The sequence below is a fragment of the Vulpes lagopus genome, chromosome X, assembly GCF_018345385.1.
Source record: "Vulpes lagopus strain Blue_001 chromosome X, ASM1834538v1, whole genome shotgun sequence".
NCBI classification, from domain to species: domain Eukaryota; kingdom Metazoa; phylum Chordata; class Mammalia; order Carnivora; family Canidae; genus Vulpes; species Vulpes lagopus.
Window position 1 is genome coordinate 55971791 of NC_054848.1, and position 26380 is coordinate 55998170.

General features: G+C 38.9%; 1 protein-coding gene across 6 annotated transcripts in view; it reads left to right on the top strand.

The window, feature by feature from the left end:
* HDAC8 (histone deacetylase 8) overlaps positions 1 to 26380 on the top strand; it is a 234292-nt gene that overhangs the window by 64644 nt on the left and 143268 nt on the right. For all 6 annotated transcript variants that reach the window (XM_041741098.1, XM_041741095.1, XM_041741094.1 and 3 more), the window contains exons 5-7: positions 3132 to 3244; positions 13565 to 13642; positions 14249 to 14357. In XM_041741098.1, the coding sequence (XP_041597032.1) occupies positions 3132 to 3244; positions 13565 to 13642; positions 14249 to 14357 (300 nt within the window). The remainder of the gene's footprint in view (positions 1 to 3131; positions 3245 to 13564; positions 13643 to 14248; positions 14358 to 26380) is intronic.

A 26380-nucleotide genomic window follows, 5' to 3' on the forward strand; every position in this document is an offset into this window, starting at 1 on the left:
CAGAGACACAGGCAGAGGGAGAAGCAGGCTCCATGCGCCGGGAGCCTGATGTGGGATTCGATCCCGGGTCTCCAGGATCGCGCCCTGGGCCAAAGACAGGTGCCAAACCGCTGCGCCACCCAGGGATCCCAATCTTTTTTTTAAAAAAAAAAAGAACCTCATCTCTTTCCTAAGTAGGAAGACTTTGCTTTCTTAAATAATCAAGGCCATAATAAACATAAATCATATAAGGTTGTTCTAGTAAGACAAAAAATCTTGTTTATTGAGGAAGATTACTTAGTAAAGCAAAACCTTTACAGGCTGTTATTAAGAGAAAACCAATAATGCAAAAAAAATAACATTTTAACAGAAAGGAAACCAAATTCTAGTTTTCTATCAGTATATAATATTTGATACTGAAGTTCTTTTTCAAAATCTGATAAATATGCCCATCAAACCTTAGCCAACTTTGATCTTAACAAATAAAATTCCCTTTCTGGGAAACTTCTACCACTTTCTATATGTATACACATCCTTTACAGTATAATTTCTATAAGTGGCCAAAAAGAACATGTTCACTAACAGATCCAAATACATACAGTTTCACTGTAGCATGTAAAGATAAGAAGCAAAGGTATATAAACCTTAGTAATTAATGCATTCTTTTAGTTAGAAATGATCTAGGTATCTGATGAATATCCATTAATTAATTTAATATCAGCCCAAAGTTTTCAGTTACCTAAAGGTGTTGTAAATTATCTTCTCGCTGACATACTACAAAACATAATTACTGTTGAAATAAACTTCATCAGAATAATGACTCAATTAGGCTAAACAAATTTACATTTGTCATAGTCTCAAACATTTAGTAGAAGTAATATTAGCTCATTTAATTAGTAAACCTGTATAAATTTAGGAATAATATACTCAAGTAGAATAAAAATCTACATGTATATTACCCTTAATACTGATAAATTAGAAAAAACTTGGCTGATTTTAGTAAACCAAATTTATTATAAATTAGTCTCGTCTGCCAAAGACTTACCTAAATTATGCTAACTTGAATTCTTAAAATATTTGAGTTTGTTTCTATAGGAATACTCTTTTAGCACATTAAAAGTCTTCAAAGTTTAGTTTCTTTATTTTCCTTATTTAGGAATATTCTATTTATCTAAGAGCTTATTTCTATAATCCGGTGAGAATAGAGCTCCTTTAAGCATATATTAGGAAAATGTTACATACAAAGGCCTTTCTGATTACAGACATCATCACTATTAATATTATTCAAGTTATCGTCATAGGGAGGATGTTCATTAACAAATAACATCTCAAAGGAAAAAAAAGGGGCTGGGAGGTTTTTAAAGACAGGTATTCTTCTTTATATACCATATTATTTCTGTTTGCTGTGTTTGTTGGTTGGTTTTGTTTTTCTGTGCATATGACTTGTCTCCCTAACTTAATTGTAGGCTCTGAGGGGAAAAAGTATGTCCTGTATTGATTTGTATTTCTCCTCCCCTTCCTCCTTACTTCTTTATTTTTTACTGAAGTATAATTGACATACAATGTCATCTTAGTTTTAGGTGTACATAATAGTGATTCAACATTTTTATACACTACGAAATGATCCCCACAGTAAGTCTAGTTATAATCTGTCACCATACAAGGTTATTAGAACATTATTGACTATATTCCCTATACTGTATACTCCTTTTTTTTTTTTTTTTTGCCTAACACTCAATGTTCCACCTCACCTATCCAAAAGTTATTGACATTTCTCTTTCTTGATGTGCTAAGACAGTAAACTTATAAAATATAAACTTTTCATGATTGGAAAATAGAATCTAGGAACTTTCTAAGTCACATATTTAACTCTTATTTACAGAAAATTCTTGGGTGGACAAATCTTTTTATCATATTGGTTTCTTCCTAGTTGCATATCTGAGGCCAAGCTATTTTTTGCTAGATGATCACTAAGTTCACGTTCATTAGAAAAAAAATCAATGCTTAGTGCTATTTTTTACCAACTTCCTGCTCACCAATGTACCTGTCTCATGATTCAGCCTATGAATCAGGGTATTGTTCAGAATATGAAACATTATGAAAGAGATTTCATGAAGACATTTATGCACTGTGTAGGTACTAGAAAGATCTTACAATCTCATAGTACTGAAAAATGCTATTTTAGATGATGCTCATGCTCAGAATTCTATTTCAAGTAAAATATCAGGGAGAACTTGGGGAAAAAATGGGCTGGATATTTAAAGTGTCTGTGGAAGCTGAAGAGATTGAAGCATTTAGGATGAGGCCTTAAAAATAAATTACACTTTTGATGATAAAGAATTCTCTTACATCTACTCAACAAGACTTAATGGCAACTTAATAAAAAGAGTAGGCTACTCTTAATAAAAGAGTAGGTTAATGTTGACAGGAGGTTAAAGTGACACAATATCACCAATAGTAAAAAGGTTAAAAGACATCAGTGAAGTCACTGAAGACAATTGTAGTGAAGGAAACAAAATAACTTCAGAGGAGGCTGCTTCAGTCTCCATTGTAATAATCACATTTACCAAAAGGCAACCACATGCTTGCTGCCCAGGAGGTTATGCATTTGTACATTCTACATGCAGCTTTTATGAGCAACAAGTACAAAAACTTACTCAAAAGAGAGAAAGAAACAACCTCTAGGTTACGTCATAGAATCAGAACAGAGACTCCAATTTCCATCATCTTCTGCATCTGGCTGAGCAAGATGGTCTTTAAGGCCCTTTCTAGAGTCTAGCTTTCTTAAAGTCCTATAAGTAATAATCAATGTTCATCATGATGACCCCAGGGCACTACAAGTTTTTAAAAAAATCATTCCTGAGTCATTAGAAAAAGTATTATTTTGTCCAATATAATATTCTAGTTCTTTGAAAATCTGGGATCCTAAATTGGAAAATGTTACCAATCAACCTGAATATGTAGTTTACCAAAACACTTCATCCCTTGATCATTCTGAGCCATTTACTATTTAATCTTTATAGGTAGATTTTTGTTTTTCTTAAAAGAAGGGGAAATTGTAAGGGAATAGATCTCAAGGGTTAGATCCTTGGCTGTAAAGACTCCCTTAGATCGCTTTTGGCTATTGGATGTAGCAACTTGTTTTCTTACAGAGATGAAGCATCTGGTTTTTGTTATCTCAATGATGCTGTCCTGGGAATATTACGATTGCGACGGAAATTTGACCGTATTCTCTATGTGGATTTGGATCTGCACCATGGAGATGGTAAGCCTTTCACTTTCAAAGGTGCTTTGCTGCTAGGACAGAAGGTTTTTGTCAGTAAAGCTGCTTCTAGGTGACTGGTCAAAAGAGAAATGCCTTTTGTAAGAGAAATTTTTCTAATTGAGAATCCTCAAGTAGATAGAAGAGAGAGTCTTCTAACTGATATAATTCCTCCTATACTGATCAAGGTGGTTTAAAATACCAGGTTACTATCATTTCCCCTCCACCAGCAAAGTATTCCAGTAGAGAACGTTAAGAAGTGGAAATCGTGTCTCGTGTTTGCTCAGTACTCGGAAATCTCCCCCAGGCCACTTCCATAAGTGAAATTGGCAGTTACAAGCTGACAGTCTCGTTGCTTCTCTTAAGATTGAATGAGTACATGATGGAATAACATTCTGAATTTTTCACCAATAGGGATGCCAACTCATGTAGTGATCAGAATTCGTGCCATTTTCTTTGAATTGCTAAAATGCGTAGTGCTGCACAAACTCAGGGTATCTCCTCTAACTTTTCACAGCAGCAGAACCTTGATTTCCCTCATACCATTAATGCCCTCTTTTTTTTAAATTTATTTTTTATTGGTGTTCAATTTACCAACATACAGAATAACCCCCAGTGCCCGTCACCCATTCACTCCCACCCCCCGCCCTCCTCCCCTTCTACCAACTCTAGTTCGTTTCCCAGAGTTAGGAGTCTTTATGTTCTGTCTCCCTTTCTGATATTTCCCACACATTTCTTCTCCCTTCCCTTATATTCCCTTTCACTATTATTTATATTCCCCAAATGAATGAGAACATATAATGTTTGTCCTTCTCCGATTGACTTATTTCACTCAGCATAATACCCTACAGTTCCCTCCACGTTGAAGCAAATGGTGGGTATTTGTCGTTTCTAATGGCTGAGTAATATTCCATTGTATACATAAACCACATCTTCTTTATCCATTCATCTTTCCATGGACACCGAGGCTCCTTCCAAAGTTTGGCTATTGTGGCCATTGCTGCTATAAACATCGGGGTGCAGGTGTCCCGGCATTTCATTGCATCTGTATCTTTGGAATAAATCCCCAACAGTGCAATTGCTGGGTCGTAGGGCCGGTCTATTTTTAACTCTTTGAGGAACCTCCACACAGTTTTCCAGAGTGGCTGTACTAGTTCACATTCCCACCAACAGTGTAAGAGGGTTCCCTTTTCTCCGCATCCTCTCCAACATTTGTGGTTTCCTGCCTTGTTAATTTTCCCCATTCTCACTGGTGTGAGATGGTATCTCATTGTGGTTTTGATTTGTATTTCCCTGATGGCAAGTGATGCAGAGCATTTTCTCATGTGCATGTTGGCCATGTCTAGGTTTTCCTCTGTGAGATTTCTCTTCATGTCTTTTGCCCATTTCATGATTGGATTGTTTGTTTCTTTGGTGTTGAGTTTAATAAGTTCTTTATAGATCTTGGATATTAGCCCTTTATCTGATAGGTCATTTGCAAATATCTTCTCTCATTCTGTAGGTTGTCTTTTAGTTTTGTGGACTGTATCCTTTGCTGTGCAAAAGCTTCTTATCTTGATGAAGTCCCAATAGTTCATTTTTGCTTTTGTTTCTTTTGCCTTCATGGATGTATCTTGCAAGAAGTTACTGTGGCTGAGTTCAAAAAGGGTGTTGCCTGTGTTCTCCTCTAGGATTTTGATGGAATCTTATCTCACATTTAGATCTTTCATCCATTTTGAGTTTATCTTTGTGTATGGTGCAAGAGAGTGGTCTAGTTTCATTCCTCTGCATGTGGATGTCCAATTTTCCCAGCACCATTTATTGAAGAGACTTTCTTCCAATGGATAGTCTTTCCTCCTTTGTCAAATATTAGTTGACCATAAAGGTCAGGGTCCACTTCTGGGTTCTCGATTCTGTTCCATTGATCTATGTGTCTGTTTTTGTGCCAGTACCACACTGTCTTGATGACTACAGCTGAAAATCTGGCATTGTGATGCCCCCAGATATGGTTTTCTTTTTTAAAATTCCCCTGGCTATTCGGGGTCTTTTCTGATTCCACACAAATCTTAAAATAATTTGTTCTAACTCTCTGAAGAAAGTCCATGGTATTTTGATAGGGATTGCATTAAACGTGTATATTGCCCTGGATAACATTGACATTTTCACAATATTAATTCTGCTAATCCATGACATGGAATATTTTTCCATCTTTTTGTGTCTTCCTCAATTTCTTTCAGAAGTGTTCTATAGTTTTTAGGGTATAGATCCTTTACCTCTTTGGATAGGTTTATTCCTAGGTATCTTATGCTTTTGGGTGCAATTGTAAATGGGATTGACTCCTTAATTTCTCTTTCTTCAGTCTCATTGTTAGTGTATAGAAATGCCACTGATTTCTGGGCATTGATTTTGTATCCTGCCACGCTACCCAATTGCTGTATGAGTTCTAGCAATCTTGGGGTGGAGACTTTTGGGTTTTCTATGTAGAGTATCATGTCATCGGCGAAGAGGGAGAGTTTGACTTCTTCTTTGCCAATTTGAATGCCTTTTATTTCTTTTTGTTGCTTGATTGCTGAGGCTAGGAATTCTAGTACTATGTTGAATAGCAATGGTGAGAGTGGACATCCCTGTCTTGCTCCTGATCTTAGGGGAAAGGCTCCCAGTGTTTCCCCATTGAGAATGTTATTTGCTGTGGGCTTTTCATAGATGGCTTTTAAGATGTCGAGGAATGTTCCCTCTATCCCTACACTCTGAACAGTTTTGATCAGAAATGGATGCTGTATTTTGTCAAATGCTTTCTCTGCATCTAATGAGAGGATCATATGGTTCTTGGTTTTTCTCTTGCTGATATGATGAATCACATTGATTGTTTTACAAGTGTTGAACCAGCCTTGTGTCCCGGGGATAAATCCTACTTGGTCATGGTGAATAATTTTCTTAATGTACTGTTGGATCCTATTGGCTAGTATCTTGTTGATAATTTTTGCATCCATGTTCATCAGGGATATTGGTCTGTAATTCTCCTTTTTGGTGGGGTCTTTGTCTGGTTTTGGAATTAAGGTGATGCTGGCCTCATAGAACAAATTTGGAAGTACTCCATCTCTTTCTATCTTTCCAAACAGCTTTAGGAGAATAGGTACGATTTCTTCTTTAAACGTTTGATAGAATTCCCCTGGGAAGCCATCTGGCCCTGGACTTTTGTGTCTTGGGAGGTTTTTGATGACTGCTTCAATTTCCTCCCTGGTTATTGGCCTGTTCAGGTTTCCTATTTCTTCCTGTTCCAGTTTTGGTAGTTTGTGGCTTTCCAGGAATGCATCCATTTCTTCTAGATTGCCTAATTTTTTGGCATATAGCTGTTCATAATATGTTTTTAAAACAGTTTGTATTTCCTTGGTGTTGGTAGTGATCTCTCCTTTCTCATTCATGATTTTATTAATTTGAGTCTTCTCTCCCTTCTTTTTAATAAGGCTGGCTAATGGTTTATCTATCTTATTAATTCTTTCAAAGAACCAACTCCTGGTTCTGTTGATCTGTTCCACAGTTCTTCTGGTCTCGATTTGGTTGAGTGCTGCTCGAATCTTTATTAATTCTCTTCTTCTCCTGGGTGTAGGATCTATTTGCTGTTTTTTCTCTAGCTCCTTTATGTGTAAGGTTAGCTTTTGTATTTGAGTTCTTTCCAGTTTTTGAATGGATGCTTGTATTGCGATGTATTTCCCCCTTAGGGCTGCTTTTGCTGCATCCCAAAGATTTTGCACCGTTGTATCTTCATTCTCATTAGTTTCCATGAATCTTTTTAATTCTTCCTTAATTTCCTGGTTGACCCTTTCATCTTTTAGCAGGATGGTCCTTAATCTCCACGTGTTTGAGGTCCTTCCAAACTTCTTGTTGTGATTAAGTTCTAATTTCAAGGCATTAAGGTCTGAAAATATGCAGGGGACGATCCCAATCTTTTGGTATTGGTTCAGACCCGATTTGTGACCCAGTATGTGGTCTATTCCGGAGAAAGTTCCATGTGCACTTGAGAAGAATGTGTATTCAGTTGAGATTGGATGTAAAGTTCTGTAGATATCTGTGAAATCCATCTGGTCCCGTGTATCTTTTAAAGCTCTCGTTTCTTTGGAGATGTTGTGCTTAGAAGAACTATCGAGTATAGAAAGCGCTAGATTGAAGTCACCAAGTATAAGTGTATTATTATCTAAGTATTTCTTCACTTTGGTTGTTAATTGATTTATATATTTGGGAGCTCCCACATTCGGGGCATATATATTGAGGATTGTTAAGTCCTCTTGTTGGACAGATCCTTTAAGTATGATATAGTGTCCCTCTTCATCTCTCACTGCAGTCTTCGGGGTAAATTTTAGTTTATCTGATATAAGGATGGCTACCCCTGCTTTCTTTTGAGGACCATTTGAATGGTAAATGTTCTCCAACCTTTTATTTTCAGGCTGTAGGTGTCCTTCTGTCTCAAATGAGTCTCTTGTAGACAGCAAATAGATGGGTCCTGCTTTCTTATCCAGTCAGAAACCCTGCGCCTTTTGATGGGGTCATTAAGCCCATTCACGTTCATAGTTACTATTGAGAGATATGAGTTTAGTGTCACCATGATATCTATTCAGTCCTTGTTTTTGTGGATTTTTCCACTGAACTTCTTCTTAAAGGGGAATTTTAAGAGTCCCCCTTAAAATTTCTTGCAGAGCTGGTTTGGAGGTCACATATTCTTTCAGTTCCTGCCTGTCTTGGAAGCTCTTTATCTCTCCTGCCATTTTGAATGAGATCCTTGCTGGATAAAGTATTCTTGGTTGCATGTTCTTCTCATTTAGGACCCTGAAGATATCCTGCCAGCCCTTTCTGGCCTGCCAGGTCTCTGTGGAGAGGTCTGCTGTTACCCTAATATTCCTCCCCATAAAAGTCAGGGATTTCTTGTCTCTTGCTGCTTTAAGGATCTTCTCTTTATCTTTGGAATTTGCAAGCTTAACTATTAAATGTCGAGGTGTTGAACGGTTTTTATTTATTTTGGGGGGGGGATCTCTCTATTTCCTGGATCTGAATGCCTGTATCCCTTCCCAGATTCGGAAAGTTTTCAGCTAGGATTTGTTCAAATACATATTCTGGCCCTCTGTCCCTTTTCGGCGCCCTCGGGAACCCCCATTAAACATAGGTTTTTCTTCCTCAGGCTGTCGTTTATTTCCCTTAATCTATCTTCATGGTCTTTTAATTGTTTGTCTCTTTTTTCCTCAGTTTCCCTTTTTGCCATCAACGTGTCTTCTATGTCACTCACTCGTTCTTCCACCTCGTTAACCCTCGTCGTTAGGACTTCTAGTTTGGATTGCATCTCATTCAATTGATTTTTAATTTCTGCCTGATTAGCTCTAAATTCTGCAGTCATGAAGTCTCTTGAGTCCTTTATGGTTTTTTCTAGAGCCACCAGTAGCTGTATAATAGTGCTTCTGAATTGGCTTTCTGACATTGAATTGTAATCCAGATTTTGTAACTCTGTGGGAGAGAGGACTGTTTCTGATTCTTTCTTTTGAGGTGAGGTTTTCCTTCTAGTCATTTTGCTCAGTGCAGAGTGGCCAAAAGCAAGTTGTATTGGGAAAAGGAGAAAAAGAGAGGAGAGAACGAAGGAAAGAAGAGAGAAAAAGAAAAAAGAAAAAAGGAAGAAAAAACGAAAAAGAGAAAGAAAGGAAAAAAAGGGTGGGGGAAGGAAACAAATCAAAAAGAAAAAAGACAAAACAAAACAAAAAAAAAACAACAACAACAACAAAAAAAAACACGGGGGAGTATCTTCCGATTCTGTATACTTTAAGTCCCTTGACTTCCCCTGGAACTGGTCCGTCTGGCTAGTCTTCTGGGGGAGGGGCCTGTTGTGCTGATTTTCAGGTGTTAGCACTTGGGGGAGCTGCTCTGCCCCCTGTCTCGTGCAGGGCTCAGTGGGGGTTGTTTACCCGTGAGGCCCCAGGAGGAACAACCCCAGTGGCGGCAGCCAGCTCTGGAGCCCTGGATTCAGACCCTGCAGTAACTACAGAGTTCTCGGTCTGCAGGACCTGTAGGCTCCAGGGCGGGGCCACTGATCTGCTCAGCTCGGGGCAGGAGCGTCCTTGCTGTCCTGGGCCCTCCTGGCCTCTGCCTGTCCCGGGGGGAGGCCGGATCCTGGGCTGTGTCCCGGCGCCCTGTGCTCCTGGTCTGCGCTGTTGGATTCGTGCTCCCGGCCGCACAGCCCCCTCCTCGGAGCCGCCGCTGGAGCCCCTCCGAGCTGCTCCCGGAGCCACGCAGCCCCCTCCGCACGGAGCCTCTTCCTCTGCTGGAGCCCCTCCGAGCTGCTCCGGGTCCAGCCGAGCCGGCTGCAGCCCTTCAGGGAGCTCGGCGCACTCTCCCCTGGGGCGCAGTTACTCTGTTACTGTCCCAGGGAGCCTGAGGGCATCCCCGTCCCTCCTGGGTCCTGCTCCAACTCCCTGTGAGCCCCTTTCCGCCCGGGAAGATTGGTGCAGCTCCGGGACGGGGCTCTCCTGTCCTGGGGACACTCGCCCCGGCCTCAGCCCGGCTCCTCGCGGGGCCCCTCCCCCTTGGAGGCCTTTTGTTTCTTTAATTCTTTTTCCCCCGTCTTCCTACCTTGATAGAAGCGCGAATTCTTCTCACTGTAGCATTTCAGCTGTTCTCTCTTTAAATCTCAGGCCGAATTCGTAGATTTTCAGGATAATTTGAAGGTTTTCTAGGTAATTTGGTGGGGACAGGTGATTTGGAGACCCTACTCTTCCGCCATCTTGCTCCTCCTCCCATTAAGGCCCTCTTAAAAGATTTTGCCAGAAGGATGTTACCCAGGCCTTTCTATGTACTTTCCATCTAGAATGTAGAGCTTCCATGACAGTTACCCACATACTGCTTCTTTAAGAAATCCTATGTGACACATGTTTCCACTGACCTAGGAACACTTAGCCAGTAAAATTAATTAAGGATATTCCCCCCTCTCCCTCACATCAGTGATTGCTGCTTCCCTGTTTCCAGGAAGTTTTGGAGACAAACTAGCATAATTAAGGCATAAGTGGGGAAAAGAATAGTATATTTCAGAGGCTAAGTTCAGCTCTCCTGCCAAAACAGAAAAAGAAGGAAGAAGTTGTGAGGGAACCTCCCTAAGGAGTTCATCTAGATGGATGCTACCATGGAATGGTGACAGAAAACTAAAGATAACAGGGAAAAGAGCTAAAACCACCAACATACTACTTTGAGACCCACGTCCACTGAATATCTGAATACTCAGCCAATGTAAAATGCAGCCTTGCTCAAAAACCTTCAGAGGCTCCTCATTGCCTATAACAAGAGTAACATTTGGCCCATGGTTTGTTTATGTATGGTCAGCAATTTACGAATTTTTTTTTACATTATTATAAGGTCATAAAGAAAAAAATGCAATAGAGACCATGTAGGCTTGGTAAAGCCTGAAATATTTGCCATATAGCCACTTAGTCTGCTAACCCTTGGCCCATAGCATTGGTTCTCAAACTTGCAATATATAGCATGGTGACCCTGGAAAGGTTGTTTTAAAATGCAGATTCCTGGGCAGCCCCAGTGGCCCAGCGGTTTAGCACCTCCTTCAGCCTGGGGTGTGATCCTGGAGACCCGGAATTGAGTCCCACATCAAGCTCCCTGCATGGAGCCTGCTTCTCCCTCTGCCTGTGTATGTGTGTCTCTGCCTCTCTCTATCCCTTTATCATGAAAAATAAATAAAATCTTTTTTTTAAAAAATGCAGATCCCTGAACCATATCCACCAGATACTCAGATGTAGTAGGTCTGGTATGGAACACAAGAAGTTACATTTTATCAACAGTCCAGCTGTTCCCACAGGCCATACTTTAAAAAGTAGTGCCCTCCAAGATAGAGTCCATACTCTTTGCCCTCCTCTCTCCAGTATTCTTGCTCACTACCTGCTCTCCCAACTACTCTACTCAGTGATCCCCAGACCTGTCTCAGTTTTTCCACCCCCCTGACTTTGCATTACTCTTTCCTAATGTAGTTTTGCTTTTTCCTCTAAGTTCTACCCAGGAGCTCAGATTCCAACAGTAACACATTTGCCCTGAGGACTCCAGCCCAAGTGTTCTTTCCCCTCCTCAAGTCCTGTATTGTTTATATCGCTGATTTGATACTTAATTATATATTGTTAGTTAAATCTTTAATGTGTCCAGTGTCTTTTCCTCCCATAGAAACTTTCAGTTCCTTCGGAGCAGAGGTCAAGTTGCTTACTTCTTTCTGTCCTGCACAGTGGCTTAACAAACAGAACTATGCATATAGCAGTGGTTCAGTAAAATATTTGTTGAATGAATGATTATGAAATTCAAACTATTTAGTATCAGAGCTCAAAAATAGAATCAACTCTGTTGAACCACTTAAGAATGAAATGACTGTCACCTGAAACCGTCCTTTCCATTTGCAATGTTATTTCTACACCATTTAGAGTTTCCTGTTTTAGCCAACTTTTATGGTGTGTTTCATTTCAGTTTATTTCCCCTCTTCAGCACCTCCCTTCCAGTGACCTCTGCCCTGCCTCCAAACTCTTACACATTTGGTTAATTTTAAATCTCCCATGATTCCATAACTAGCATCCTGTGGTGGCTTCACCAGCACTCTTAGCCAGTCTTCACTTTCTTTCATCTTTTTTGTTTACCTAACCACTGTTGTCTTTTACACAAAGCCCTACCCTCCCCCTGTCTATGTCCTCTTTTAAAGTATGATTTGCTAGCAATATCTAATAGCACTTTCCATGAGAGGAGATACAAATAGCTACTAAACATATGAAAAGGTACTCAACACTAACACTAAGAGAAACACAAACTAAAGAAGATCATTTTTTTTCTGCCTAAGTTTAAAAAAAATAATAACACCCCATTGCTAGTTAGGGTGTGAGAAAATGAGAATCCTCATACACCACTGATAGAAATATAAATTGGTACCACCTTTCTGGATCAAGAAATAATCAGGATTTTTATGAATTTTCCTTGTTTATACTTCAGTTTCTAAGTTAAAATGTGATTTTAATATGTTTTATTTTGTTTACTTAATGCCTTGTGCCTGTAGCCTTTAACTGGTTTTAACTACCTCCCTAGGGCAAAACATATGGCTTGGGAAATTCAAACATACCTGTGATATACAAATACAGTTAATATTTTTCTAAGGTCTCTTTTGGCCTCTAATGAAGACTGAAAGCATTAAGTAAACACAGAGACAATTTCTTTATTTGAAGTATAAAAGAGGATAGTACATGAATTTGCTAATAGTCCTTCCATTTTACAGATGGACTATATGAATATAGTATGACAGACAGTATGTGATTCTGGGAGAAAAGGTGTGGAGGTGAACAGGGCATTTATCTGAATGAGTAGTGGCTCATTACAGTTGCATCTTCCATCTCCCAGGCTTCTATTCATTTTCTGCCTCTGTTTAATTTTTTTTTTTTATGATAGTCACAGAGAGAGAGAGAGAGAGAGAGAGAGAGAGAGAGAGAGAGAGGCAGAGACACAGGCAGAGGGAGAAGCAGGCTCCATGCACCGGGAGCCTGATGCGGGATTCGATCCCGGGTCTCCAGGATCGCGCCCTGGGCCAAAGGCAAGCGCCAAACCACTGCGCCACCCAGGGAGCCCTCTGCCTCTGTTTAAATGGAAAGGAGATTCCTCTCTAGAAAAGCACCACCCCCCAGCCATCTTTCTTCAAGCTTTAAAACTTTGCTATAAAGGTACTATTAAGCGATGAGGCTAGGACTATTAGCCTTCCATGTTTTAGCAGGAAAGATGTAGTATAAGCTGCTTAAGCTTTGGATCAACTGCATTTATAACCAAATCTATATCATAGAGAAGCACTTTGTAATTAGGTTTTCACTACATGGTGCCTAATGTTTGTATTGGTCATATTTTTCAAAGGATTGCCACGTTGTACTTCTTTGAAAAAAAATCCTAAGAATTTAACTAGAACTACTGAAACAAAACAAAACTTCTAAGGTGGTGCCAGTTTCCTCTATACAGCTCTGTTAATAATGCTTCGATTCTGAGCTCAAGCCCTCCACACCTTTTAGAAGAGGTTGTCTGACAGAGCCTGGACATCCCATTGCTTGGAAAGAGCAAGTCCAGTTATAACTTGCCATGAATTTGAAAAAGAACCCTAAAACTTCACTTGGGGCCCAAGTTCTACCTCATCCTGTAACAACAGATATCAAAGGCTAGAGGGTTTTGTTCCTTTTATTCCTTAGTTTGTTAGCTTTATTATGGCTATCCTCTCTTCCCACAGCTGCTTCCTAGCATTTCAGTTGTTGAAAATAGTTGCATATGTAAAGTGATTATTCTGCTTTTTTTTCTCTCTGGTAGGTGTAGAAGATGCCTTCAGTTTCACCTCCAAAGTCATGACAGTGTCCCTGCACAAATTCTCCCCGGGGTTTTTCCCAGGCAAGTAACCTGTGTGCTCAGTATTACATTTGAAGAAGAAATACTGTGTTTCTTCTATACATTATTTATGTTTCATATTTGAATATTTCCATGCTGTTGGTTCTTTACTGGTGCTAGTCTATGCAAAATGTTAACACAAGCCATTTCAAGTGACAATGATAGGAGGAATGCAATACTGTTTCTTTTTTCCAAATGACTTCCATGGACTGTCAACCAACAGCTCACTTATACTTATTATCCTATCCCATAACCCGTGTAACTCCTCAGATGAGTGCAATGATATATTAATATTATATCAATCCAAGACATATGAAAAGTCGAGCAAAAGAGTTCATCTTTTTCTGTTTTTTTTTTTTTTAATTTGATCTGGAAAAGTAGAAACTTAAGATTTTTCCAATTTCTTACAGTTTTCCTCTTTCCCCAACATTGTTTACAATAGTTACTGCTCTATATTATTTTTCTTAATTTCTTTCCCATAGAAAATCATCACTAATCTAGGACCGTTCTACTTGACCTTTTACTGTTCTGAATTCCTATCAAAGAATCCTTCAAGTTTTCAAATGCTCGTGTTCTTAAAACTGTTCATGGTACTCGTCTCTTTCACAGGAACTGGTGATGTGTCTGATGTCGGCTTAGGGAAGGGACGGTACTACAGTGTAAATGTGCCCATTCAGGACGGCATACAGGATGAGAAGTACTACCACATCTGTGAAAGGTATGGCAGTAACACTGAGTCAGTAAGGAGAAGATGGCATTTCTGGAGGATGAAATGGCCCCCCAATCTTATAGGATTCTTGTTTTCAAAGAAATTTTTAGAAAAAAAAAAGCCACTGTATACCTATATAGCTTTGGTACACTGCTCATTATACTTACTCTATAGGTTGCCATCCCTTGTTTAGGAGAGCTAAGTATTTGAAACAGAGCCACACTGTTGGTTTGATCCTACCTGCTCCCCCATATGATTAAGGTCATCTCAAGAGCAGAGCTTCTAAGCTGTCTTTGGTTATACCTAGTCTGCTACTTTCTTAGCTAAAACCTGCATGTATGTCATTTCATTAGGGTTCATTTCAGTTTCCCATTATGGAGATCTTCTATCCACTGGTGTGAATTTTAGAAAGTTCTTCATTATGAGTTCTTGAGTTCTATCTTTTGTGTTAAAATTGGGGTCAGAAATATGTTCTTTTATACTATGGTTAAGGATTGAATTACAGCCACTTGTAGGAAGACAGTGTGATGCCGATGTGTAGACCATTGGGGCTGCAAAGCCCTACAGAATGGGGTAGGTTGGGGGGAGGGTAAACACATACTCATAAAAATTGAGATTGGTCAGGCACAAATTCACTGCTGACATTGGCAGTAGAGAAAATAAATCTGATTAGAAGTCAGCAAATCAACATTACTTAAGGTAAGTAATGGGAATTTAGGTGCTTTTGATTCCTACTCCACTAAGCTCAGATTTCTCCCAACCTCTGGTAGAAACAGGTACTTCCTAAAGGAGCCGGCACTGGCCATCATCACTGGCAGAAGTATTAAAAATAAAAACTTTATGCTTTAAAGATGCCTCTTAGCTCAAGAGATTTGGCAAGCCAAGTCATCAAGCAGCAGCTCTAGCCTCTTCATGATTTTGATCATGTCCCCTGGCTACCTCCGTCTTGTCAGACTGAAAAGGCCTTTATTTTTGGAGCCTGCCATTGATGGTTTTAATTGCCTCTCTTTGTTCCCCTCAGGCTCTGTTCTGTCCTTCTTGAGATGTGCAGATCAGAGCTGCTTATGTAACTTTATCAATGAAGGTATCCTGTGGTTCTGTGTAAAAGGAGAATTATTCTATTTTTCTTTTAATCCCCTTCTTGAGAGTACTCAATATTTTGCTGTCCTTTTTTTACCATAGCAAGAAACTCAGTTTTTCTCTTCAGTGCTCTGTCCACAGGGTTTCCTAGAGCTTTTTCCTGGGCCATATTTGAAAAGTCAGCACCCATCATCCTGCAGGGATAGTTTGTAGTATTTGGCCTTCCCTAAATAGATTACCTTACACATGCCCCTATTAAAGCCATCTGCCGATCATAAAACCTCCTGAGATATACCTTTATCCTCCATCAACTTGGCATTTCACTGCCCAGAAAAGCTGAGTATTATCTTCAAACCTGGATAGTTTGCTTTCTCCCAAGGAAATCTATTACTCACCCTTCTTCCCTGAGAATAATGTCTGTTTCTCCCTTATATTTTTTTCTGTCTCTCTAAACCAGTTCCTACTATGTGACAAAAAATTTTAATCCCATAGTAATTACTGTTTCAATATAGCCTTGGTATCAGACTTAATTAGAAGCTTTTAAAAAGTGAGTTTAGCCCCAAGGAAAAGATCCCTGGAAGATCACATATGATTTCTCTTTACAGAAACCATGTTGCCACCCCCCCACCCTAGTATACAGGAGGCCAGCACTGATTATTGGTGGTGTGATTGGCGCACCGCCAGTCTACACAGTGATCATCCAGAATAACAGGTTCCAGGTTTTCATTAGACGTATGATAATTTTCCCCTTTGATTTCTTTCAGAAGTCAGGTCTGGTAAGGGTGTTACATGAAGACACCTCTAATTCCAAGGGTGCCAGGAAGGCTTCCTGACCCAAACATCTCTCCCATCTGTTGACCGAAATTCCCTTAACAGGAAGTATACTTTTATTCTACAATGAGAAATAGGCCTTAAAATGGAATTTTGCCACAACCTCTCCTCCTAACCTTCACTCTGCCATAGATGTATGCTTTCACAGAGCTTTTCTTGATAGCAGATTTTGAAAGAGTTAGAGCATGAGCACCCTGAGCATTCAGAGGAGCAGGAATTAGGTTAGTGGAGCAGTAGAAGGGAAAAGGCACAAAAAGCAAAACAATCTTTGCCAACTAAATGGATTTATAGAGGTTCAGCCCTGGTAACTATATCGCATAGTTCCAGTCATTGTTTACGACTACTTGTAGTTTCTTGCTTAGAAGGAGAGTCTCTTGTCCATTTTCCATTATGACCTCATCTGCCTACCTCAAAAGATATAGTCAACATAGGAATGGCTTACCCATGTAAAAAAGTCATTCAGTATATCTATCTCCCTTTAATCCTTTATGCTCCATGAGCCCACTGATCTTCTGGCTCACTCCTAACCTTTGAAAAATAAATGACCTCTTATTGCTGGTCCACTTAAAAGATGCTCTAATTTTCATTTGCCCCTCAATTTCTAGTTTGCTCCTGAACTGCCTCTCCCTATAGGATTCATGAGCCCTTTTTCCTTTTCTTTCTTTTTCTTTCTTCCTGTATGCTTTTTCCTCTGCTATAGCCTTTTTGATTTTGCCAGCTAGTCCAACTTAATGGTTTCATCTTAAGATTGAGCAACACCCTCTTAATTTATAAAAAATAGGGATCCCTGGGTGGCGCAGCGGTTTGGCGCCTGCCTTTGGCCCAGGGCGCGATCCTGGAGACCCGGGATCGAATCCCACATCAGGCTCCCGGTGCATGGAGCCTGCTTCTCCCTCCGCCTGTGTCTCTGCCTCTCTCTCTCTCTCTGTGACTATCATAAATAAATAAAAAATTTAAAAAAAAAATTTTTTTAAAAATAAAAGCGGGGAGGAGCTTAGGGGTTTTTTTTAATAGACTGGATAAAGAACATTTATATGGATATTTTCAACACCAAAAGACCTCAGGTTCCATCTCATGTAAAAGATAATTTCAGTCAGAGATACGTAGGTCATTCAATACTCACTTGGGGGATGCCTGGGTGACTCAGTGGTTGAGCATCTGCCTTCGGCTCAGGGCATGATCCCAGGATCTGGGATCAGGTCCCTATTGGGCTCCTTGCAGGGAGCCTGCTTCTCCCTCTGCCCTATATCTCTGCCTCTCTCTGTCTGTGTCTCTCATGAATAAATAAATAAAAATCTTAAAAAAAATACTCACTTGGAAGGGCAAGGGCCACTGATTCCCAAAAGCTTCCCATAATTCTCATGGTAGCTACTAGAGTTGGTATTATAAGTAGAACCCTCTTTTAACTAAGATAAAGGAATATCAACACTGTTTTTGTAGGTACACCTCCTTCTTCAAACAGAAGCTCTGAGACCAGAGCTTGAGACCATGATAGTTATATTCTTAATTTACATAAGAGCCCACTCCCCTTTCTTGGCCACATGCACATATACACATAAAGTTTGATGGGAGAGGAAGGCTGTTTTACCAAAGGGAGGTCTGCTGGTTTCCGAGGTTTGTCATCTAAAAGAGGAAATACTGCTCTGCCTATATTTAACTTGTTTTTGCTCTCTGACTGTATCTGAATGCAATGTGAGATAGTCGTAATAATGTTTAAGCTATTACCTAAAACACTGTATTGATGATGACTTTGGGAGCATTTAGAGTTAAAGACTATGGGACAAAAGGACAATGACATGCACTTCCTTGCTGTTGGTTCAGGAAAGGTTTTGATAAATAGTAGGGTACTGCTCTGAAACCTCAAATCTTGCAAAATGACCAAACCACTTGCCCACTGTGAACTGTTATGACATGTGTAGTTTGAAGAAGAAATTCAAGGTTGTACTTAAACTTCTCAGTTTTTATCCTATTATTGTATAGCCCTAACAGCCAGAAAATATCCTTTACTAAATATCCAATTAGTGTATACCTCATAAGAAAGCTATATATATATGGTGCTTAGAATGAGTATGGATACAAAACAGACTGAAGATGACAGTTCAACATTTTGGAAAAAAAAACATTTTATTAAGAATATTCAACTATTAACTTGATAAGATAATTAAGTACAGACACCGCATAAATATTTTACTGAAAGAAAAATACATTGTTAAACAGACTTCACAATGAATAGAAATAATGAAAGGCTCTATTTTCTTTTGAAAGGCTCTATTAAACAGGACTTTTCATTCAATAGCAATCTTTATATCCATATATGCAAAACTTTGCTGGTAAGAGCTATCAACCCAACCAAAGAAATAATCTTATTCTACTGAACTAGGGTTCCTAGTAGTAGTTTATTAAAGTAAGAATTTATCTGTATTTGGTTCTTGACCTGTTTACCTTGAGTCCTATGGCTTATATTCTATAGCTCAATTTGAAAGAAACCTTTCTTCCCCCTCAAAGACTGCTGACCCAAAGAAAAATTTAAAGATCCTAGAAGTGAAAAAAACCTTAATATTTTTGCCTCCTGTCTTTTATGAGGGAAATATTATAATACTCCATTGTAAATCATTTTTCATAGCTCCTCAAATGCTAATTTCAAATGTTAATTCTACTGTGCATGGGCTAACCAGAGTAGACCACCTACAAAGAACTTGTTCTCTGGGATAACAGTAAGCTCGTTAAAGGAACAGATCATTTAAGCCTAAGTTTTTATTCCTTTGGGGAATTCCTTTGTCCATCTATACTGAGCTCCACTGCTTTCCAACAAGGAAAAGAAAAAAAACCACTGATACTTAATATAATGTCTCAGTAGTATATGTTTATTGTGTGAGCCAACATTCACCTCTCTGAAGCCACTCTGACCTCCCTAAAAAAAATGAGCACCTGAAGTCACCTTATAAAAGATTTTTAAAATATTAACAAAAATAAAGTGGGATAGCTACCATGCAAGTAGAGGATTTATGTATCTTTAAGTATAATAACACTGTTTTATTCATTCATTCAGCAAATATTTATTGAGGGCCTGCTTTATGCTGGCACTATACCTAGGTTCTCGTGGTGGTAAACAAGATAGATTAGGCTCCCACTCTGGAGCTTAACTCCTAGGGAGCACTTGCCTGTGCCAGGAATTGCACTAAACATTTATTTGATCCTTCTCGTTTGATCCATATAGCAACATATGATCTACAATGCCTACAAAGGTAGGTATTCTTATTACCATCTTACAAATGAGAAAACTAGAGCTTAGAAAAATTGATTTGCTTAAGGTCACACAACTAGTAAGTGGCAAAGCCAGAGTTTGAATCCACATCTCTGCCTGTTAACCATCAGCTACCATGTCCCCAAAATATCACCTAGAAGTATGAATTTTTTCACAAGGAAGAAGTACCATCCCCAAGACTTTTGGAAAATTTTATCTCAGGGCATTACAGAAAACTCCTTAAAATAGAAGCCATTTAAGTTTATCCAAATGAGCCACATGATTTGTAGTATTCATAATTCATTGTGTTTACATTCATGAAAGTGCAACTTAGGTTTTTTGAGGATTTCCTTTGTAATTTTATGGACAGAAAACAAATATAAATATTGCCAGATTTTACTCCTTAGGTTTTAAATTCCTAATTAAAGTTTGAAAGTTCTCTAAATCTGCTTTTTCCTTTATTTGATTTCAATGGAGAAAATCCTGGCTTTCTGCTTTAGAAAGTAAATAGTGTCACATGTCATTTTTATAGAGGTCTTCTCATGGAATTACATCCATCTCCTGTGTGTTTTTTTAGATTGACATTGCTAAAGATTGTTTTAAAGATTTTATTTATTTATTCATGAGAGACACAGAGAGACAGCCAATGACACAGGCAGAGAGAAGCAGGCTCCCCATGGGAAGCCAGATACAGGACTCAATCCCAGGAACCTGGGATCACGACCTGAACCAAAGGTGGATGCTCAACCACTGAGCCACCCAGGAGTCCAAAGATTTTTAATATTTTGCATTTTTACAACTGTAGGCAAAATTTATATCATCTCTTGGTCCTGGCAGAAGGCCATATCTATGTGTAGGGTAGAGATTCTTCATCCATGCTATAAGCTGTCCATCCAAAACCAAAGGAAAAAAATGAGAACAAAGGGACATCACTAAAGGAAATTTAAGTGAAAAGTTTCCATTCACTATTGACTTTTAATGTTAATATTTAAAGAAGAGATGTTTTAATGATGATAGGTTTTTTTCTTTCATTGTAATGATAAATCATCTAGAATTTATCTTACACTTGGGATTCCAAACTCCTTATCATTCAGTTTTACAATCAGGTAGGTAGATCCTCAGTGAAAGAAAACTCAAAAATTATAGCCTACTGTTTTGGGTTTGGTGATATAGCAAAGCAATACAAGTACATGTTCACACATAAAAATTTTAAGCAATACAAATATTTTGAAATTCTCTTTCATTTGATAAGAAGGGAAAAATTCTCTGGAAATTTATATTTAAGAATGAATTTCTAGATAGCTTTACTTACATTTTTATTACAACATGATAGCTGGTAAAAATCCTTTACAAAATTTTTCTCCCTCTTCATTTGGGTCATAGCTACAGCACCCTGATCATCACTAGCTCACTTTGGCCCAGTGATAAAGGCAACAGAATCTGCTAATTAATTTTCCAAGCCTTACACTTTGAACTCAGCCCTCTCTAAGTAAGATATTTGTATTAAATGCTTTTGTTCTACTTGATAAACTTCTATCCTGGCTCTATGTGGAATGGCAGATATAAAATTGCCTATTGTTTCTGGAAGATGGATGACTCAGACACTAATTAAATTCACTGTTAATGTTAGACACAGGTGAAAATGAGGCCAAAATGGGCCATTCATTTATTGTTCCTGCTTTGATGTGTCTTTTAAAATATTAAATTCAAATTATATTAAGTGCCTAAGAATATAATAATTTGGAGGGAGGATACTGAGCTCAATTATCTAAATTGTCCTGTACCCTCTGTCAGTGAGTTTACCCTCCCTATCCCCAGTATTTAGGGTTATAATAGAGAACTGGGTTTTTTTCCATCTCTGAGCCTTTGAGCTTTAAATCCAGGTGGTTAGAGGGACAGTTCTTATATTGTTCTCTTTTCGCTCTTGGCCTGTGTCTTTCATGACCAGGAGTTCCTAACTCCTGCACCAAGTAGCCCTGACATCATGACAGCACCCTACTCCAGCAAACAGTCTTCACAGGCAATATTTTTTCATTTAATTCAAGGAAGACAGTCTCCTGGAATTCTGTGGGTTTTTTCTATCAATCTGGTGTGCACCTTTTCTTCTCTCTTTATAGTGTTGAATGATCCCTACCCTCTGGAAAAAGTGACCTGATTCTTCCACAGCAGTTTAATAGGTTCTGATGCTAGAACATGCTCTGAAACTATCCAGAGACAGGAAGACCTTGCTCCTAAATGGAAATCTTGAAAATTATATCCTTTAGTGCAGGGCTGCTCTGAAAAGAATTCTAAAATTGATAGTATCTGTGCTTGATAGAATGTTCTGACATCAAAATCATATTAACTCCTCTCAGCTGCTGTACGCCATGTATCCCCTACCCCCATCCTAATTCTGCCCCCTCTAGCGTTCTCTTATCACTGCTCTGCTCCTTCCCTTCAGTCTAGCCTAAAAAAACTACCCTTTAGGCTTTGCTTTCATATATTATAGCTTTGAATGACTGCCTGACACTGCTGTTCACCCAGCAACTTCCAGCACTGATGAGCTTTCTCGTTGTATTCTGTTGACATGGATTGTACAGAGATTAAGTTAAATCTGATGTCCCCCACCTGACAAAAAGGCCCAATGATAAGTTGGGCTGAGCTTTGCTCTCTGCGCACTGTTACCCACTGCACTATCAGGAAAGAGACATACCCATTGATCCTTAAAGAAGGGCCAAAGAAAAGACTCCTCAGAAAAAGCCATATTAAATAACCAGCTATCAAGTTAACAAGTGAAAGTGTATGTATGTGTGCCAGGCACTAAAGGCAATGTGTTTACCTAGAGACTACAGTACAGCTGAAGAGTAAACTAGAGGGAAAAGGATTTATGTGCACTCACTCCAACCATAAGAATCCCAAAGAGGAAGGTGAGGAATGTAGCAGAAGGGGTGTGGGGGCACCTTAAATATATTAGGAATGAAAGTAGAAAAAGATCTATCCTATTTAAATATAGGCAAGCCTCACTAACTCAGCCTAATTAGAGGAAAGTCGGTCTGAATCATGGAATATTTTTAAATGCATTTTTATTACTTTCAAGCACTGGACATGCTAGTAATTCAAACTAGGCTAACAGTACCATACAGCACCTCAGGGAAGGAGCTTTAAGAATCATTGATAATTAGCATATCAATTATTTGTATGTAAGTGGATGTGTACAAAATACACTAAAAGTTTATTTTCTTAAGTAGGACAAACATTCCCCAGTGCAATCCTGTTTACACTATTAATTTGCTTAGCCAGCCCTTTTTGTGCCAAAATAGATGTATGTAAGACATGCTTATTTCCTCAGGGAAGAATGAATCGCTTCCCTGTATTTAGTCCAGTAACTAAGAAGTGGAGCGCCACTTGATTGGTTTGGGATTTCTAGAATATGTAGTTTTGAATTTGCATACAGACTAGAGAGATTTCATAAGGAGAAGATCTGGCAGCCATTGCCAGAGACCCAGTTTCCCCATCTGGATTTCATTGAAGTGATCTGGATTTCATCAAGCAACAGGACACTGATCGTAAATGATCCACCAGATACTCTAACATAGACATGTTAAAAATACATCCTGCCTCAGAAAAATAAAATATGATGAATTGGAGTTATTCTATGTGTAGTACTTAAAAGTAATAAAAATGCATTTTTTAAGTCTCACAAAAAACATGCAATATCAAGTTAATGATGAAAATCAATCCCCAAACTCTTTCTTACACACCTCATTGTGTGACAGCATTGCAGAAATTTCCAATCATCTGGGAAACGATATTTTATTTTGATGAGCTCCACCAGGTGCTAACTATATGGCAGGATTTTGTCTTAGGGAGGCTCCCCTTGGTAAAGAAGAGTGAGGGAAGAGCTAGGGGCATGTTTATTGGCCCTAACAAATCACTATTTTCTATCTAAGTTTGAAAATTAGAGCAGTCGAATCGAAAAAGAAGTATCAGGTATATAGGGAGTATAGGAAATATGATTAGGAAATGAGAAACAGAGATACAGGCCTGTATTTCTACCTATATGTATTAAACTATGCTCTAGGTAAATTGTAAAGTCTGCAAGGCTTAGAGAGTAAAATCTAAGCACAGAGAGCATAAGCAGGAGCAGTAAGTACACACACAAATGTTGCAACTACAGGTTGGAATGATTCCAGCTCTCTCCTTTCCCCCAAGGGCATCACTATCCAGGGTCTGCAAAGGCCAAATAGCTGTTTGGCTTCCATCTGATTTTTTGCCCAAGAAATCAGAGAAGTCGGTTTCAGTTTTAATAATATATTATCCCAACCTCTATCTAACAGAAAGGCATTTGTGTTTCTGTCCCTTCTTAAAGTGAATTTTGTGTTTGGTGAAAGGTAATAGATTGGCAGCACTGGAAAAGGAATTACTGTATTCCCAGAACAGGTATAACCAGGTAGTGACACTGAAATTGCTCTCTGCCTTGGGGGAACATTAGAGTACTATTTGGGAACTCACTTCCTTGGTGTGCTGTGCTGAACTCAACAGTATCATAGTGGGCTGAAAGAATTGGCATAGCAATCAAAGGGCCTGACTTCAGGCCATTAATTTATTCATTCAACATTAGAGAGTGCTTAGGATGTGCCTGGTGCTGGGAGAAGACTTTTGCAAATGTTCTATCGTCTAATCTTCAGAATAACCCTGTAAGGGAGAAAATATTCTTATTTTACAGAGAAGGAAACTGAGGTTCAGAGGAGTAAAGTGATTTGTCTGACCCCAAGTACAGTGTTCTCCCTGAACCCTGTGCTGTGGAGGCTGCAGAGAAGGTGGATAAAACATATGCCCAAATGTGACATAGCAGAAGCACATGCAATCTGTGCTGTGTGAATGGTCTTGGTGGTTACAGAGCAGTGAAATGTCCTACCCAAAAACAAACAGTTATTAGTACATCTAGGATTCTTTTAAGTCTTCTTCCATTTTGGTTTTGTTTGGGTTTTTTGTTTGTTTATTTATTCTAGCCTTAGCTCTCCAAACCAGCATGCCTCTTGCTCACCCTAGCCCCTGCCCAATAATATAAACTCTGCTTGCCCGGGCCTATGGCCTTTTAGAATAAGAAGAGCTAATAAAGAGCACTGGGCTCGAGTGAAATGAGCACTGGATTTGGATTAGAATTAGATTCTAATTCCAACTCTAATGATTCACTTTAGGCCACTGGTAAGGTCCTTGAATTCTGAATGACTCACTTTCCCCTGTGAGAATGAGAATGGTTTATTTCAAAGAGGTAAAGAGATTAAGTAATAATAAACTAAAAATAGTTCACAGCCCTTTCTATTGCCAAGATGACATATAATTGATGAGTAGAATTACGTACTACAAGGCATGTAGCAAAGAAAGAAGTGCCAATTAGAATTCATGTGTCTATATAATAGACTCAGCAATGAGAGGAAAGATGTCCATGTAAAATGTTAAGAAATAGCATCTTAAAAATTAAAATAGCCAAAGGGATGTAAAGATTGTTTATTGGGGGTAGTAGTTAGGAGTTTAGGGGCTTGGGGTTTGTTTTATTTTGTGGCTTTGGGGTTTTTGGGTTTTTTTTTTTTTTGTACTAAAGATCTTAATTTAGAAACCAGTAAAGCTTGTCTGATGCTAAAAGCAGAAAGAGAAACTTCTAGGAAATTAGATGTCTTCTGGATATGGCCAAGAGGTACCCATGGCCCCAAACAAAATGACACATCATCCTCTTTGCAAGGAGCTCTCTGAACTATTTCTCTGCATCTCTGAACTATTTATAAAAAATATTCAGGAATCACTGAGGCATTTACCATATGCTGCATTCCCTAACATGTTGAGTTTTTGCAGAATGAGTCAGCAGTACCTGAGTTGAGATAGGATTGAGGGAATTTAGAGAAAACATGCCTGTGAAAAGTTGAAGAGCTCCCATTTGGGACTCCATTAGTGATACTTTGAGTCCTTAACACAATCCCCCTCTGAATCCCATCCAATGCAATAGGTTTACAGAAAAGGTTTTGCTGCTGGCAATAACTTTGCTCAGGCTGATTTGGGGAGTGGACAGCATTAGTAACACATATTTCTCTCTTCTCCCCCTCTGCATCCTACCCTTTTTGGTTTTTCAACTTTGAATTCCTCCTTTTTAAATTTCTGTTGAGGAAGTCTTTAGAGGTTGCTGAGAGTGCTTATTGGAAAGCATAAAGATGATAAGGATTGTCTAGGCTGTTTGCAAGTTAACAAGTTAGGAGGTGATCCTGCCCCATCAGAAGTCTGGCTAGAATGACAAATTTGGATTACCTGATCCTACCATCAGCATTGATTATGGGTAACTGTAACACCATCTCTCTGGGATCCCATTGCCCCAAGTTGAATCCTTTAGGGCTTTAAGTATTTAAAAATAAACCACACAAAACCAGGTTCTGCCTCTGGTGTTTAGAGGTAAAGTGGCACAAGTGAATGACCTCAACGGCACACCTTAGAAACTATGGTCTACCCTGATGGAATAAAAGAAAAGAAGATAACTCTACAATTTGGTTCTTGAGCTTTTCACTTTATCTAAAAACATCACTAATGTCATCACCCCTGGCTTTCATCCTCATCAGGCACTCACAGCCCTCAGCAAATCAATGCCTATAGGAACAACTGCCACAGCTTCTCTTCCTCATTTGCATAGCCTTGTCCGAAAACCGGACTGCTGAATACTGAAGTATTAGGTTTCTCATCAAGAAAATGCATTTCAAATAAATATCATGTGTATTTCTAGGAAAGTTACTAATCTAATGTAATGAGATGCCTGTCCATCCTTCCTATTCCCCCCACCCCTGCCTCCTTTCTGGGGAAGAGATTTTAGACTTCTCCAAAAACTAAAATTAATGATTTGCTGTGTAGCAAACAG